This window comes from Salvia splendens, chromosome 14, assembly GCF_004379255.2.
Source record: "Salvia splendens isolate huo1 chromosome 14, SspV2, whole genome shotgun sequence".
Lineage (NCBI taxonomy): Eukaryota > Viridiplantae > Streptophyta > Magnoliopsida > Lamiales > Lamiaceae > Salvia > Salvia splendens.
Window position 1 is genome coordinate 6,362,146 of NC_056045.1, and position 15,289 is coordinate 6,377,434.

General features: G+C 44.6%; 2 protein-coding genes across 2 annotated transcripts; both read left to right on the forward strand.

The window, feature by feature from the left end:
• Window positions 1-2,451: 2,451 nt before the first annotated feature.
• Window positions 2,452-4,530, forward strand: LOC121763315 (probable glucuronoxylan glucuronosyltransferase IRX7). The gene is made up of 3 exons (XM_042159311.1): window positions 2,452-3,238; window positions 3,322-3,572; window positions 3,662-4,530. Exons 1-3 carry the CDS (start codon window positions 2,660-2,662, stop codon window positions 4,125-4,127), a joined length of 1,296 nt encoding a protein of 431 aa, XP_042015245.1. The 5' UTR covers window positions 2,452-2,659; the 3' UTR covers window positions 4,128-4,530.
• Window positions 4,531-14,228: 9,698 nt separating this feature from the next.
• On the forward strand, window positions 14,229-15,177 carry LOC121764084. The gene is made up of 3 exons (XM_042160164.1): window positions 14,229-14,300; window positions 14,413-14,677; window positions 14,753-15,177. Exons 1-3 carry the CDS (start codon window positions 14,229-14,231, stop codon window positions 15,175-15,177), a joined length of 762 nt encoding a protein of 253 aa, XP_042016098.1.
• The last annotated feature ends 112 nt before the right edge of the window (window positions 15,178-15,289 follow it).

The window sequence follows — 15,289 nt, forward strand, 5'->3', positions numbered from 1 at the left end:
GGTATGTCTATTAATAGTAGTCTTAGTTCATTTTATTTAAAACTAACATATGCAAGTAAGACTCATATACCACAAACTTTTTTCATCCACTCCTATTAAAATCTATGACAAAAAGAAATGAGACTATTATTCGCGGATAGTTCGTCACATTCTAATATACTATATAGTTTTAGAAATCAGCTGAAAATACGATAAAGATTGAATTTTTCCATAATTATCTCAAGATAGAAATTTTTAGTAAAATTATACTACTACTAGCCAAAAACATTTCATTCATTGAATAAAATGATGCTGTCTAATAATAATAATAAAAAAAATCATATTTTCGTTGGATTAATCATTAGGCCATCCACAACGCTGTTCCTATACCGTCTCTTAAACCGTCTCTTAACTACTATTTGAGCACTATTTGAGGGCCCCACTGTCCTTTTTTCCTCCATCTCTTAACTAAGAGACGGAGGCTGCAACGCTCCGTCTCTTAACCGTCTCTATACCGTCTCTTAATTACTATTCATTCAATTTAATTTATAATTTTTTTTAAAACCCAATTCAATTTAAACAAACACACTTTATTAAAATTAAAACAAAATTAAAAAACACACAAAATAAAAAAACACACAAAATAAAAAAACACACAAAATAAAAAAACACACAAAATAAAAAAAAATTAATCGGAAGGGCTAATCATCCTCCGGAGGCGGTCGAGGTTGAGGGGGAGTCGGAAGGCCAAGTTGTGCTGCCATATGCACAATTCCGTTCCACCAGGCCGCGTATTGGGAGTGCGAGAAGCGGGAAGTGTCCGCCATTGTGGCGGTCATGTACGCCACCATAAGTGTGTCTGAGCCTCCTCGCGAGCCCGATCCTGAGGCCGGCTGGCTTGATTCGCCTCGGCCCTTCCTTGCTCTAGCCGCTTTCGCCGCCTTCGTCCCTTGCGGCCGACGGCGCCTACTCGCGGATCCTCCTGCATCGCCGACCGTACCCGCAAACTCCTGGGATTCAGCATCATGTTGGCTGATGCCTTCAGCAGCGTCACCACCAGACGCACCAGCACTAGACGAGTATTGACCACTCGCCGTATGCTTCGTGCGCTTCGAGTTTGAGCCCGAGCTGGAGCGGAAACCGCCGGCCCATCGTTCCTCGTCCTTGACGGCGCGCCAAACATCAACAAATCTGAATTGATGTCCCTCGTCCTGGTAGTAGGCGCGCAAAGCGGACGTCAAAATGTCGGTGGCCGTGGCGCCGCTTTGGTAGCGCGCCTCTTCCGCCGAGTAGATGCCGCAGAATTTTTTGACCTGTCGGTCGACTCGGTCAAAGTGACAGCGGATCATTTTAACTGTGCGCTTGCGGGAGCGGTTCGGCTTTATTTGGTGGTAGACCTCGACAACCTTTTCCCAGAAACACTTCCGGGTTTGTTGATTCCCGACGATGGGATCGTACGAGACCGTGATCCAGGCGTTGTACACCGCCATCGTTTCGAGGTTGTTGTACGGATGTCGGCCAAGATCCTCTTCCTCTTCTTCCTCCTCGTCCTCGCCCGTCTGGGGTTGTACACTGCCTCGGCCACCTCCACCGCCTCGGCCACCTCCACCGCCTCGGCCTACTCCCGGCGTGGGATCAACTGGAAAATCCTCCCGGATCTGGGATAATCCCTGCGAAAACCGCGGGACGTTGGGACGAACATATGCATCAAGGTCAAAATTGGGTGGTTGGTACCCCCCCGGCGTCGCCGAACCCTGGGTCCCCGGCGTTGACGAACCTCCACCGCCCAATGTGTTGATCATGTTCTCCCAATCGCCGAATGAGTTGAGATCCCACCCGCCGGAGCCGGAGCCGCCATAGTTGCCCTCGCCGTCGCCGGACATCTTGAGTTGGGTTATGAAAATTTCAGCGAAAATTTGAGAGAAAATTTAGATGATATGAAGAATAGATGTGTAGTTGTGTGTAAATGAGGATGGGTTTAGGAGTATTTATAGAGTAAAAAATTTAATAAAAAACAAAAAAAATATAAAAAAAAAACAAAAAAACGGTAATAATACCGTTACAAAATTTTTTTTATTTATTTAAATTCGATTTTTTAAAAAAAAAAAATATTTATTGCGTCAGCACGTGACGACGCCCACTCGCGGGCCGGCGAGTGGGCGTCACGCACGACGCCGGGCTGCGCCACGTCGCCGAGGCGCGTGGCGAGCCAGCTCGTCTCCTGGCTCGGCGAGACGAGTCGCGCGACGAGACGCGCGACGAGACGGGACGAGATGGAGGCTGCAACGCGTCTCGCCGGGGTCTCGTCTCGCTGAGACGAGACGCGAGACGCCGGCGAGTCCCGTTGTGGATGGTCTTACTATTTAGTTGAATTAATATATTCTGTTCAGACTACTAGTACATTATTTGGCCCGAATAAAAATTGCTAAATCCATAATTATTCAGCCTTGATTAAAAAAAAAAAACGAATTCCCAGCAAATCCTTCCAAGTTCCACCCATCATTCATCCCGTTTTCTCACTTCATCTCAAGACCAAATACAGAAACCCCCATTTCTCAATCTCTCTCTCTCTCCAGAGAGGTTTAAGAGAGAGGAAAACTGATGAGACTGCACCCCGCAGCTGTAAACCAATCGACACAGCAAGAAGAAGAGAAACAAAGCGTAGTAGTTCCATGCTAAAATGAAACTTCTGCACAGTGCCAGAAACAGCAATCCATACAAAAAATCCTGCTACATGTTGTTCAAATATGCCATCTGGCTCTCCATCTCCCTCTACTTCCTCTCCTCCTTCCTCATCACCCGCCACACCACCACCATTTCCACCACCACCATCTCCCGTTCCAAACCCTCCCGCGCTCTCATGGCCGAAAACCCCCATCTCGATTCCTCCGCCCGCGCCAAATTCAATGGGATGAAAATCTATGTCTACGATTTGCCGCCGCAATTCAACAGCGACTGGCTGAAGAACGAGCGATGCAGCCGGCATCTCTTCGCCTCGGAGGTAGCCATTCACCGGGCTGTGTTGAGCAGCGAGGTGAGGACGTTCGACCCCTGGCAGGCGGACTTATTCTTCGTCCCTGTTTACGTCTCATGCAATTTCAGCGAGGTCAACGGCTTCCCCGCCATCGGCCATGCCCGCGCTCTCATCGCCTCTGCAATTCAACACCTCTCCTCCGACCTCCCCTTCTGGAACCACTCGCGAGGCTCCGACCACGTCTTCGTCGCCTCTCATGATTTCGGCTCCTGCTTCCACTCTATGGTACTTACCTATTACCATTTACACCTTCCTAATTCTGTATATTTATCTCGATTGTTACTGATTTTGATTGATTTCATTTGTAGGAGGATATGGCGGTTTCGGAGGGCATACCGGAGGTTCTGAGAAATTCGATTATTTTACAAACGTTTGGCGTCAAAGGTAAGCATCCATGCCAAGAGGTCGAGAACGTGGTGGTTCCGCCCTACATCTCGCCGGAGAGCGTGGCCAACACTCTAGAAGCGTCGCCGGTGACCGGCCGCCGCGACATTTTCGCGTTTTTCAGGGGTAAAATGGAGGTCCACCCCAAAAATGTCAGCGGTCGCTACTACAGCAAGTAAAATCCTTCACTCAATTAAATTATTTTTTTCATTTTTTTGCTTGGTGTTTGCCTCCGAAATGACGTAAATCCCCCTTCTCCGGCAGGCGCGTGCGTACCACGATTCTGCGTAAGTACGGCAACGACCGTAGATTCTACCTCCGGCGGCATAGGTTCGCTGGATATCAATCGGAGATCGCGCGGTCGAAGTTTTGCCTGTGCCCGCTCGGGTGGGCCCCGTGGAGCCCGAGGCTGGTGGAGTCCGTCGCGCTTGGCTGTGTGCCGGTGATCATAGCGGACGGGATCCGGCTGCCGTTCCCTTCCGCCGTGCCGTGGGCGGAGATCAGCCTCACGGTGGCGGAGGCTGACGTGGGCAAGCTCGGTGGCATCCTCGCGCACGTGGCGGCGACCAACCTTACTGCTATACAGCGGAACCTGTGGGACCCGCGGGCGAGGAAGGCGTTGCTGTTTGATGACACTGTATCGGAAGGCGACGCCACGTGGCAGGTACTGATTGCGTTATCCGGAAAGCTGGATAGGTCCCACAGGAGGTCGAGGGTTAGCACCGAATGAGGAGCTGCCGCGTGGCGGTTCTCTAGGGAACAACTTCTCACTTTTTTTTTGGTGATGCGTTGGCGGGAATTTTTTTCCGTACCGGGTGGGCCCCGGTGTGCGCTGGGCGATGGTTGTACATCTGAGGTCGTTTTTCTTCGGAATGGTGGTACTTCGCGCTGAGAGTGGTGTACATTTGATAATATGTGCTCAATTATTTGATAGAGGGGTGGGTTGATTATGGAGGGAGATGGGATCACATGGTCCGGTTTGGTGTACAAAATATGGTGACTTAATTTAGAGTCCTTATTCGTTTGTTCTTTTTGGAATGTGGGAGAATTGAATTATTTATAGTGCAATTTTCGTGTGCTTTCATTTATTGGGTCGTAAATGTAGGGTATATAGTGAAATGTAGTATTTCAAATTAGCAGCATAATCATTTCAGTTATATTTTGAATTAGACAAGGGATAGAATTGGTTGTCATTTATGGCTTGTGATAGTTCAAAGTGTGAATTGGAATGAGTTGGATAAATTTGGAATTAAATGGGGATGTGGGTTTGGGGTAAGTAAGTTAAATAGGTGGAAAGTTTTGGAATAGAGTGGGAACATGATTTGGAGAAATGAAGCGAGTTGGTGATGGGAGTAAATAGTCATGAATAACATTGAGAGGTGTCAGAGGTGTTTGTATAGAAAAAGTAGAGTCACGGGGAGGATAATACAGTAATACATAAACGACAGTGCTCAGAGTGCCCTATGCTATGCTATGCATTTTCAAGATGCTTTTCAATATAATAACTATTCACGTCTGTCCATACGAGAAAATCAACCGTTGGAATCTGAGTTTTTTATTTAAAAATCTATACTAGTTGTCTATTTAACTAAGAGTAAACTACACCTAATGGCCCTAACTTTTTACTATGTAACGGCAGAGGCCCCTAACTTTTAAAAATCCCATTAGAGGATCTAACAAAATATGTAATCACAAAACGTGTATATTTTGCCATTTTTCGGACGAAAATGCCCAAATGGGCTGAAGACCAGTTTAGAACTTTTACGTACTACACCTGCTCCCTATGCCTGCACATAGTCTGCATGTGCAGGGGCGGTCTTGTCAAACAGTATAGTCGTCATAATTCCATTCTCCTATTTTCTTTCTCCTTTCCCTCCCTATCCGTTTCATTTTCGTCTTTCATATTTCCCTCTCTAACATAATAGGCGATTATATTTTGTTCGGCATCTGGTTCGGCATCTGGAAATTACGGGTTTTCATCTGGATTTCGCTGAATTTAAGGTATCCACAAGGGTTTAAGCGATTTCAGCTGGAATTTTATTTTGCAATTGGTGGTTGATTTTTTTGTTGTAGGGTTAACATCTGAAAAACTAATTTGCAATTCTTGGTCGAATTTAATGGTTGTAGGGTTACAGTCGGGGCATGTGGAAAATTTTGCTGTTCTTGGTTGAAGTTTACAGTTGGGCGGAAATTTTAGTTTTTGTGCTATGTGCCATCTTTTCGACGAAATTGAATTCTGGCCGTGTTGAATTCTTGCATTGCTGATTTGAATTTTATATTGTCAAATTGAATTCAGGTCGTGTTGCAATGTCTTCTTCTTCTTCTTCTTCTTCTTCTTCTTCTCAATCTTTCGTCTCAAGCTTCAATTGGAATTGGCCTCGTCCCGAAATTGTGAAATGTAATCACGATCTTGAGGCTGAGCTTGTGACATCTAGGACGGCTGCTAACCCGGGTAGACGTTACTATCGCTGCCCAATATGGAAGGTTAAAACCATGTATTTTGGTCCTTTTTCCATTAATTTTCTTGGCATAAAGATTAATGAGGAAGTATTATGCAGGAAGATGATTGCAAGTTTTTTCGATGGGTTGATGCGAGTCTATCCACAAGTCAAGACAGTTACTTTCAGAGAGTGAAACTTGAGCGAGACCAATTCGAATTTGAAGTTCGAGCCAAATCGGTACTTGAAGGTGTTCTGCAGGAGAAATTGTGCATGAAAACTGAGGAGGTTGAAACCTTGAAGTTACAACTGGGCATGAAAACTGAAGAGTGTGACGATTTGGCGCTAACAATTGGTAAAACGGCAAAAACTCTCCGACGGTTAAATATCACTATCTTGTTCTTATGTATTGTAATTTTTCTACTGTTATAACATAGCTATGTCGTGTTCACTCCGTCGTTATCTTCTGCTGTGGATTGATTACGCTTTGCAAAGCTTTGTTTTAATCTGTGCTTGAAATTACGAATGAGGTTACTCAACTATGACTGAAATCACGACTGAGGTTAGTAAAATATGACCGAAATCACAAATGTCTGATGATGATTGTTTTCTTTATGCCTGAAATCACGAATGAAGTTACCCAACTATGATTGAAATCACAATCACATTCTATGTAAAAAATGGATACAAACCGACAAAGTACTCTTATCAAATACCACCAAAATATGTCATGATATCATTTCTACCAAAATACTAGAGTAATTTGTTACAAACTAGTCTGTAACATACATAACATACATATCATATCATGACTGCCACCAAAATATACAAACTCGTAGTTACCATACACATCATATCAACACTGCCACTGTAAATTGTTCACCCATCCCAAACAAACACAAAGTTTTAAGATTAAGTAAAGCCCGTCAATCCTGAGAGCATGTGTGCGCGTGATCGCGTTGCATATTCATCACAACGTAATCATGACCGTTGTGTATTTCGTGCTTCCTCAAGTATACATACCACTCACACCCTTGCCCTTTACAAATGGCTCAAAGCTTGTCGCCGTCATTTCTTTTCACGTGCACCCGCCTTCTGGTCATTATTGCGTACTGTCTCAACACGTCATAGAAGAAATCCCTATGCTTAAAAACATCACCCGGCTTCCACACCGAAAGCTCATTACTCTCGAGCTTGAACGGGGTAAACTTTATGCCGCTCTTCTTCAAACCCTCCAAACCCTCCAAATCCTCGAGGTCATCAACATCTTGTAACTCGTCCACAGCTTCTTCCTCTAAAAGTGGGTTGTCTGTCATGTTCCTCTTGTCCACATAAGGCGAATACTTCCTCCGCCGTTTATCCCCTGACCCCGGCTGGGCTTCGCCTTCACCCGGCTGGTCTTCACGTCCACCTGGCTGGGCTTCGCCTTGACCCGGCTGGTTTTCGCCTTCAACTGGCTGGGCTTCGCCTTGACCCGGCTGGTCTGCATTCTCTGGCTCCTGTCTCGCCTGTTGTTGGAAAATGGATTCGTAATATGAGGTGAAAAGCTGCTCATCTCGGCACATGTGTGCCAACGAGATAAAATGGTCCATCTCATCATCTTCATCATCAGTCGGCGGCCCCTCGTTATGTAGATGACAGCCGTCCGGAACGTACTCAAACGATGGAATGTATACCTCCTCTTGAGGTTCTACTCCCGGAACATCATGTACTTTCGGAATACCTTGTACCTCGGGTCCAGCTTGCACTTCCGGTCCAACATGCACTTCAGGCCCATCATGCAGTTCCTGTCCAGCTTGTTCCACATCACGTTCAAGTCCGGGCATTAGCAATTCATCCGGAATCTCCTCTATAATGGGAACTTCCGCCTGCAGTTGACGTTGCGGTTCGGCTGAAAAATCCAGGGTCGGGTTGTACACACTATCGTCAACATGCTGAACATCTTCACTATGAATAGATTGCCCCATCTGATTTAACATAAAATCACAAATGAACACCATATATACAAGCATAAATCACAACTATATTACAAAAGGTGTGCACTAACCTCTGCCACGCTATCAGGGTCTACAATTGCTTCATCTTCATGCAGGAGAATCTGACCAAAAGATGAATCACATATGAATACCAAACATAAACAATAAATCACAAACATATTCCACAGTGGTGTACTAACCTCTGCATGGTCTATAACTGCTTCAACCTCAACCTCATGTTGTTTAACGTGTTCACCTTTGCTACCTTCATCTCCATCTTCTACCTCAATCTCATCTCCATCTTCGCATTCATGGACATCTCCTTGTCCAATAACTCCATCAACTGCATCATTCTCTTCAACCTCCACCACAACAGCTTCTGCTTGGCCTGCACTACATGATGCAAATGCATCCATCAAATTCTTACTTGCTGCATCCTCTTCCCTCTTCCATTCGCGACGTTTGTCTTCTAAGCTTTTGGTCAAATACACTTCAAACTCGATATCTCTGGGGTACCACTCAAGCATCAATAATGGTGCCGATGGTTTCCTCTGCTCCTCGTGCTGATGTTTCTTCCTTTTCGGTTTACTCTTACTCTTCGGCACAATTGGGTCCGGTTCGTCAAGCTTTTCAATGACCATAATGGTTTTTTTACAAGCGTTCACAAATTTTAGAAGCTCCTCCGCTTCTTCCCTTCGCTTCTTGAGCAAGGCGGCCGCCTCTGTCAGCTCCACGAGATAAATGTGAACAAGCTTTGTGCTAGTAGCCGCGACTTCGAGAAAAGGGGCCAGATGTGGATCGTCCGTAATGGGCAGCAATGGACCTCCTATGTCCACGCCCATACAACCATAACTGTACATTGGATGAACGTAATAGAACTCACAGATGGTTTTCCTATTGTACCCCAACCGCAACACCATTGCGGAAAGATCTAAGAGCTCGAATTGGCGAATCCAGCAATAGTCGAAGAATGTTAATTGCCCCCCAACATACTTCTTCTGTCCATTGATTTCGAAGATTGACCCTCCGTGATGAAAAGCGACGGAAAACATCCCGACATGGTCCCCTGTTAGGGGGTTTGTATAGAATTAGAAAACTTCCAAATTTAAACCAAACAATTTCACATATAAAGTCCTAATTTCCCAAACGTGACGACATCAAAACAATTTCACAAAACAACCAATTTTCGGATTGCTTGGAATTTTTAATTTGAACTTACTATATTCGTCTTCCGGAACAAAGAAATCCAGTCGAGGATCGCGAATGCTCCACGTTTCTGGGTCTACGTCGATTATCTCCGATCGACCCCTTCTACCGTATCCAGGTGATGCCGGAGGTGATGGTGACGCAGAAGATGGCGTTGGCGGCTTCTTTTTGCCCCTTGAACTACGGCTGGAACTTCGTCTCCGTTTTGGAGGCATTGATGAAAATGGCGTGAAAGGCAGCGGCGTTTTCCGAGAATTAGTAGAAAATTGTGGTGAGATACGGTTATGCAAACGAAAATGATGCAGTTAAAGTGGATTGGAGGGAAAAATGAAAGAGAAACTACCGCCTAATTGTTTTGGCGAAATGGCTACAAAATTGGAAATTACAATGCAGGTCCGAGGGTTTGAAAATAATAGGGGACAAGAACCATGCTTTGCAGTCACATCAAATCTTTTCGCAGGTCTCATCAACAGTCCATGCAACAGTGGCGGCCATACAAAAGGCCGGTTTTGCCCTTCCAAGCCCTGAGGATATTATGGTCCGAAAATACATGATTTGTGATTACATATTTTGTTAGATCCCTCTGGTGGGATTTTTAAAAGTTAGGGGCCTCTGCCGTTACACAGCGAAAAGTTAGGGCCATTTGGTGCAGTTCACTCTTTAACTAAAATCCTTGAATCTTAGTTGTGAAGCGGTGCTGCATACATTGCCCATTCAACCGTTTAACAGAGTAATCTTTATTTTTCTATTGATAGCAGAATAACCCAACCTAACCCATCATTCATTGCAGCAAGATATGCCCCTCCGTTGCCAACTGCGCTACGCCCCTGCAGGCATAATCTTCTTTCATTGTTTTATAGTGTTGTGGATAACCAGCAATCACTTGCATATTGACTATTGAGTAAATAATACACTTGACTTAGGGCGCGTTCAAGTTACGCGAAATGATATCAGCCCAAATCTAATCTGTTCCTAATTGGGTACTGTTCCACCAGGGTTTTTGAAAAAGGTTCATGGTGTTCAAGGTTGAAGAAATGGAAACAGATATAGGCTATGTAATTTTCATTTATTTTTATTAACAATGTGTAATTCCTAATAAGCCCATCGTCATTTTCGCATCCCGCCATGAAATTATTTTTGCGCGCTTCAATCCAAAATTGGGGATAAATATTGGAAGATGCTACTGTGTGCAACCTGAGGAAGGAAAACAAAATCAATGGATTCGGGTAACGAGCACGGGAAAGGTATGAACGATTCTGTCCGATGTTCAAGCTTTATGTATTTCCAATTGTTCATCAGTTCATGTTCATCCCCGGCTGATAATGTTTTTTACGCTTTATCCAACTGTGCATCGTCGGCCATCGAAAATGTGATGTTCTAATTATTTGCGTATGCAATGCTGAGTCTGTGGCGCCAATGACGGCCCTATGCTATATTGTTTGCAATTTTGTGCTGACTATGGCGAGTTCCATCTTTCATTCATTAATTTTTTGAAGTGATAATTTAAATATTCTTCAACTTAAATTCTGTCATCGTTATCCGGCGTCTTGAATGTAGGTACCCCCAACACAGTAAAACGTCCATGGGGTGGTAGCTCCAGCATCAGGTCCGATAGCGATGGTATGTACACCCTTTGTGTCTGTTAACGCCAAGTCTGTTTTCATGCTGATTTTACATGAGTTAGTTAATGGGATTGTGGGTTTTTCTCTGCAAGTTATGTCTGAGTCGCCAAGGAACAAGTTTCGCAAGGAGGATAGATCGAGACGAATGTGGACTCCAAAGGAGGAAGACATACTAGCAGCGACATTGCTTGAGCTGACTGCAACTGGTTGGAAATCGGACAACGGTTTCAGAGCGGGGTACTTAAGTAAGATAGAGGACAGTCTCCGTGCCGAGTTCCCTAACACTGACTTGAAAGGCAACCCGCATATCAACTAAAAAATGGGGTCATGGAAGAAGAGCTATGGCCTGCTCCGCTCCATACTTAGTCGCACTGGGGTAGGGTGGAACCATCACGGTGATCACAAGTTTGATTGTAGTGATGAGCAATGGGAACGGATAGTACAGGTATTATGCTATCAATATGTTTCACTTTTATTGTAAACACAAACTTAGCATTTGGTGGAAAATGCAGGCAGACAAAGAGACCAAATATATGCGGAACAAATCGTGGCCATTGTGGGAGATGTGGAAGACTATATTTGGTAAGGACCGTGCTTCAGGGAGTGCTGCTGAAGAGATAGGCGCAGCTGCGAAAAGTCTCCGTGCTCAAGTATCTGGAATCAGTCAGGTTAATGAAAACGACTACCTCCCCACCTTTGAAGATTTCATCCCCGAACCGTTTACACCGTTGTCCAACAACAATGAGGTGCTTGATGACAGCTCCGACTACAGTGGGAAACAAACGGCAAATAACAAAACTATCCATCGAAAGAACAAAAAGCCGTCACCCGACTCCGATCTTATGGAGTTCCTTGGCAACCTCCATGAGAGAACAGATGCGCGTCTTGAGATGATTTCTAAATGCATCGGATATGAGTTCGACATGGGCCAAGCACGACAGGAAGTCTTTGACAAGCTCAGCACCGTTGAAGGTCTTACCCTGCCCCAACGATACCGTCTGTGCAATATTCTGGGTGACAAACCTCAACGGCTTGAAGTTTTCATTGGCATGCCGGCCAGTGCGCGGCTTGGATATCTCTTATGCCTTATCGAGGAACAGCATGCTGAAGTCTGATTACAGCACATTTGTCAACGCTGTAGGCACCACAACTGTCTTTTTTGCTACGTATGTGACCTTATGTAGGTTGAGCACATACATCTTATCTTTTGGCAACTACATCACATGCTTTTTTGTTATATGTGGCAACTGGAACACTTTGCATTTTGGTGTTGAACTACATAACGGATCTTATATGCAGTCTTATTTATTTAATCTTGGCATCATTTCATTGCTGAGGACTACTATAATTTACAAACGGATACAAGATTAGTTGGAAAATTGCAATGGTTAGACTTCATACTAGACATTACAAAAGCACTATAACCACTACAATGCCATCATTTATACCCTACTTGCCGAGCAACACCACCCAGTTTGACATATTACAAAATACAGAATTTCCATATATGTTAGACAATCCAAAATACTAGAACGTAATCACAAAATATGCCCCCATGCTTTGAAGCCGATCATGGTATGACTTCACCCAAACATTAGCTTGTTAGAGGTCAGGGCAGGTTAAGTCTATATATGGGGATACAAGTTCATCGGGGAGTTAGAGCCACACGAACTTACGCGAGGGGACTTCGCGTTTGAAGGGCCGACCCCTTCATTGGGAAACAGTTTGGGAGGTTGATACAGAATCCGCCCCTTCTCTTCCCGAGTTCGCATCATCCCGTCTGATGTTAAGTCGATGAAAAATACCTTGGGGTCGGTACTGGACTCGCGATCCTTGGCCACTGTATCAGCCTCGAACAACTTCCGGCGGACCTTTGGACCCGGGAACACGGCTGGAGAGTTAACCTCTTCTTCTCCGCCGACGAAAGCGTTGACAACGATTTCATCTTCGTGTAGCTCGACGGTGTTGTCGGAGATAATCACCACATCCTTTTCTCCCTCCACCTTTACATCGTGGAACCCAAAAACACATGCGAGGCGTGCCCATATGGGTTCTTCCTGATAGAAATAGGAACCCGCAAATGAGTTCATCTGCATGTTATAGCACATGTTAAAGTGTTAGTAATTAGTGTTTATTTTCAACCTGTAACAACCAGAACGAATACAATACCTTCAAAATATTATCCCATGACTCTTGGGGTGCCACTACCGCTTTTGTTTCGGGGTTCTAGTACGCACCTCGGAGGTGGATGACTGCTTTGAACGTGTATTACCGCTTCCGCAGCATGGCTATGCGATCCTTAAGCTCAAGCGCGAAGAAAATGACACCTGCTTTGTTCTTGATCCAATCTGATGCATTAAGTAGGAACCATGCAGGGTATTCTGTGGTCGATACATTGCGCTCTGCCTTCAGCATGATGAGGCAGTCCACCAACGCATCGTCGCATGCCGGGCACCATTTCCCTTTATAGAAGAACTCTGTTTGTGGAGGTATAGCCATTGTGGTGTTTGCTATGTGTTTGATTGTAGTGAAGTGGCGTCCACCGAAAGCTGAAAAGGCTTGTTGATTAAGTAGGAGGGGATGCATTAAATTAGATTGACACTTATCTACCAATTCTTGAAAATTGCAATATCCCACCTTCCATTGAATGCACACTCGATCCACACAATGTATGCGTACGTGTGCATATGGTAGTCATTGTCTAGTAAAAGCGTTCAGAGCTCAAAGCGAATTATATGAGGAAGAGCATACAAAATAACGTAGTCAACGTAATGCAAAATTAATCTAATTCACTATTGGAGAGGATTTGTTGGCCATGGTTTTAAGAAACTGTAGAAAAATATTTGCAATATACTCGGTTGGGAAACAGCCTTGATTTGAGACATTTGTGAATGGAAATTTCGAAGTCCAACGGCCCGCCAATGTATATCATTGTAATCGTCTGGGAAAGAGCTTCGAATGAGTATCTTAAACGGCTCTTAATGATTCCCGTATAAGAATCTATTGCCGTTTTAAGCACAATACGTTGTCCAGAAATTCACACCCGGTCGGGTGGAATTATTACCATATAACTTCAACAAAATTAATTGCTTCACCTATAAAGTCAACAACATTAATTGCGTCACCTACAAAGCCTACAACATAAATTGATTCACATATATTAGTTGAGACTCCTATAATTCACGTATATGTGAGATACGATACACGCTAGATTGCTAATAGGTACGCTCACCCTGTACACTTGCAGGTATTATTTGGGTAAAATAAAGTAGGGCCATCTATAAAGACACCAAAATTCTATATCCTATACACATGTTGCTCGAATATTATTTGCAAATTTGTCTTGTAAGTAACCTTGGTGAGTTCTCATAACACACAAGTAGAATACACCCCCCACCATCACACAAACCGATGAAGCCATGCATGCCAATAACCAAAGGCGTCGGCCACACATTCAATTACAATCATAAATCATAAATGTTCTTCACCTTCAATTGACCATCTCTTTAAAGCATATGGTTGTTTTCTTCACTTGTATATCAACCCTTGAACACAACTAAGCTAAATTGAATTCACACAAGGGTCGAAAATGGCAGTTGCAGGCGCTTCCTCGGTACCGCATGTAGCTCCGAAATACCTAAGTCTCCCTGCCTTCATGAAGGTGTTCCATCGTGTTTGATGCAAGGATGATATGGTAGGTGGCTTGCTATTTTGCTTTATTACAAAATCACATTGATAGCGTGATAAAATCAGCGTCAAATTGTAACTTGCAGAGGCTTCCAGACGAATTCGTGGGGCTGTACGGCCATGACCTTCCGTTCGACTGCAGGCTTGTTTGGCCGAATGGAAGCAGATATATGGTGCGAATCCTGAAGCTTGACACTGGCTTCTACTTCTCAACCGGATGGAGAGATTTTGTGCGTGCTACCGGCGTCGGACACGGCGATCATCTCACCTTCACTTTGGTGGATGTAGGAATTTTCAATGTCAAGCGGTTTGATAGGGCAACGCACTGTCCCCCTCAGGGAGACGTGGACGGTAATCACCCTTCACATCAGTTTTGTTAGTCATTCGGGTCTTATACACAATCTCATTTTTTTTTGTTTGTTGAAGACGACGATGTGGAAGGTAGCTACGCCCCGGACATGGATACGTCGGACGAGTACGTGCCATCAGAGACTGAAACTGACACAACTATGGATGAAGAATACGTGGACGATAGCAGGGCACTCAATATCGATGGTTACCCAACATTCGAGTTCACTCTCAATTCGACAACCATCAATCAGAGACTTGAGATCCCATACAGCTTTTGGCAACGTCATATCCCGATGGGGGCAATACAAGCCGGCGTGTATCTCGTAACCGAACGGGGGATGTGGTTCTGTACACTCCAACACAACTCGAGGAAGATATGGGCGAAGCATGACTGGGCTCGCTTCAAGCACGATCACAACCTGGTTGTAGGGGTGCGTTGCACTTTCAAGCTCGTGTATTCCTTTGGTGTCCAATTTCAAGTTGTGTTTGACCGTCCTTAAAATCGTTGGTAGAGCTGAAGTTATCAACATCTTGTTCAAGTACGCTCCCTAGTATCGTTGTGTAGGTTGTAATGAATGGTGTCTACGCTCATGTGACCATGGCAAATTTTCA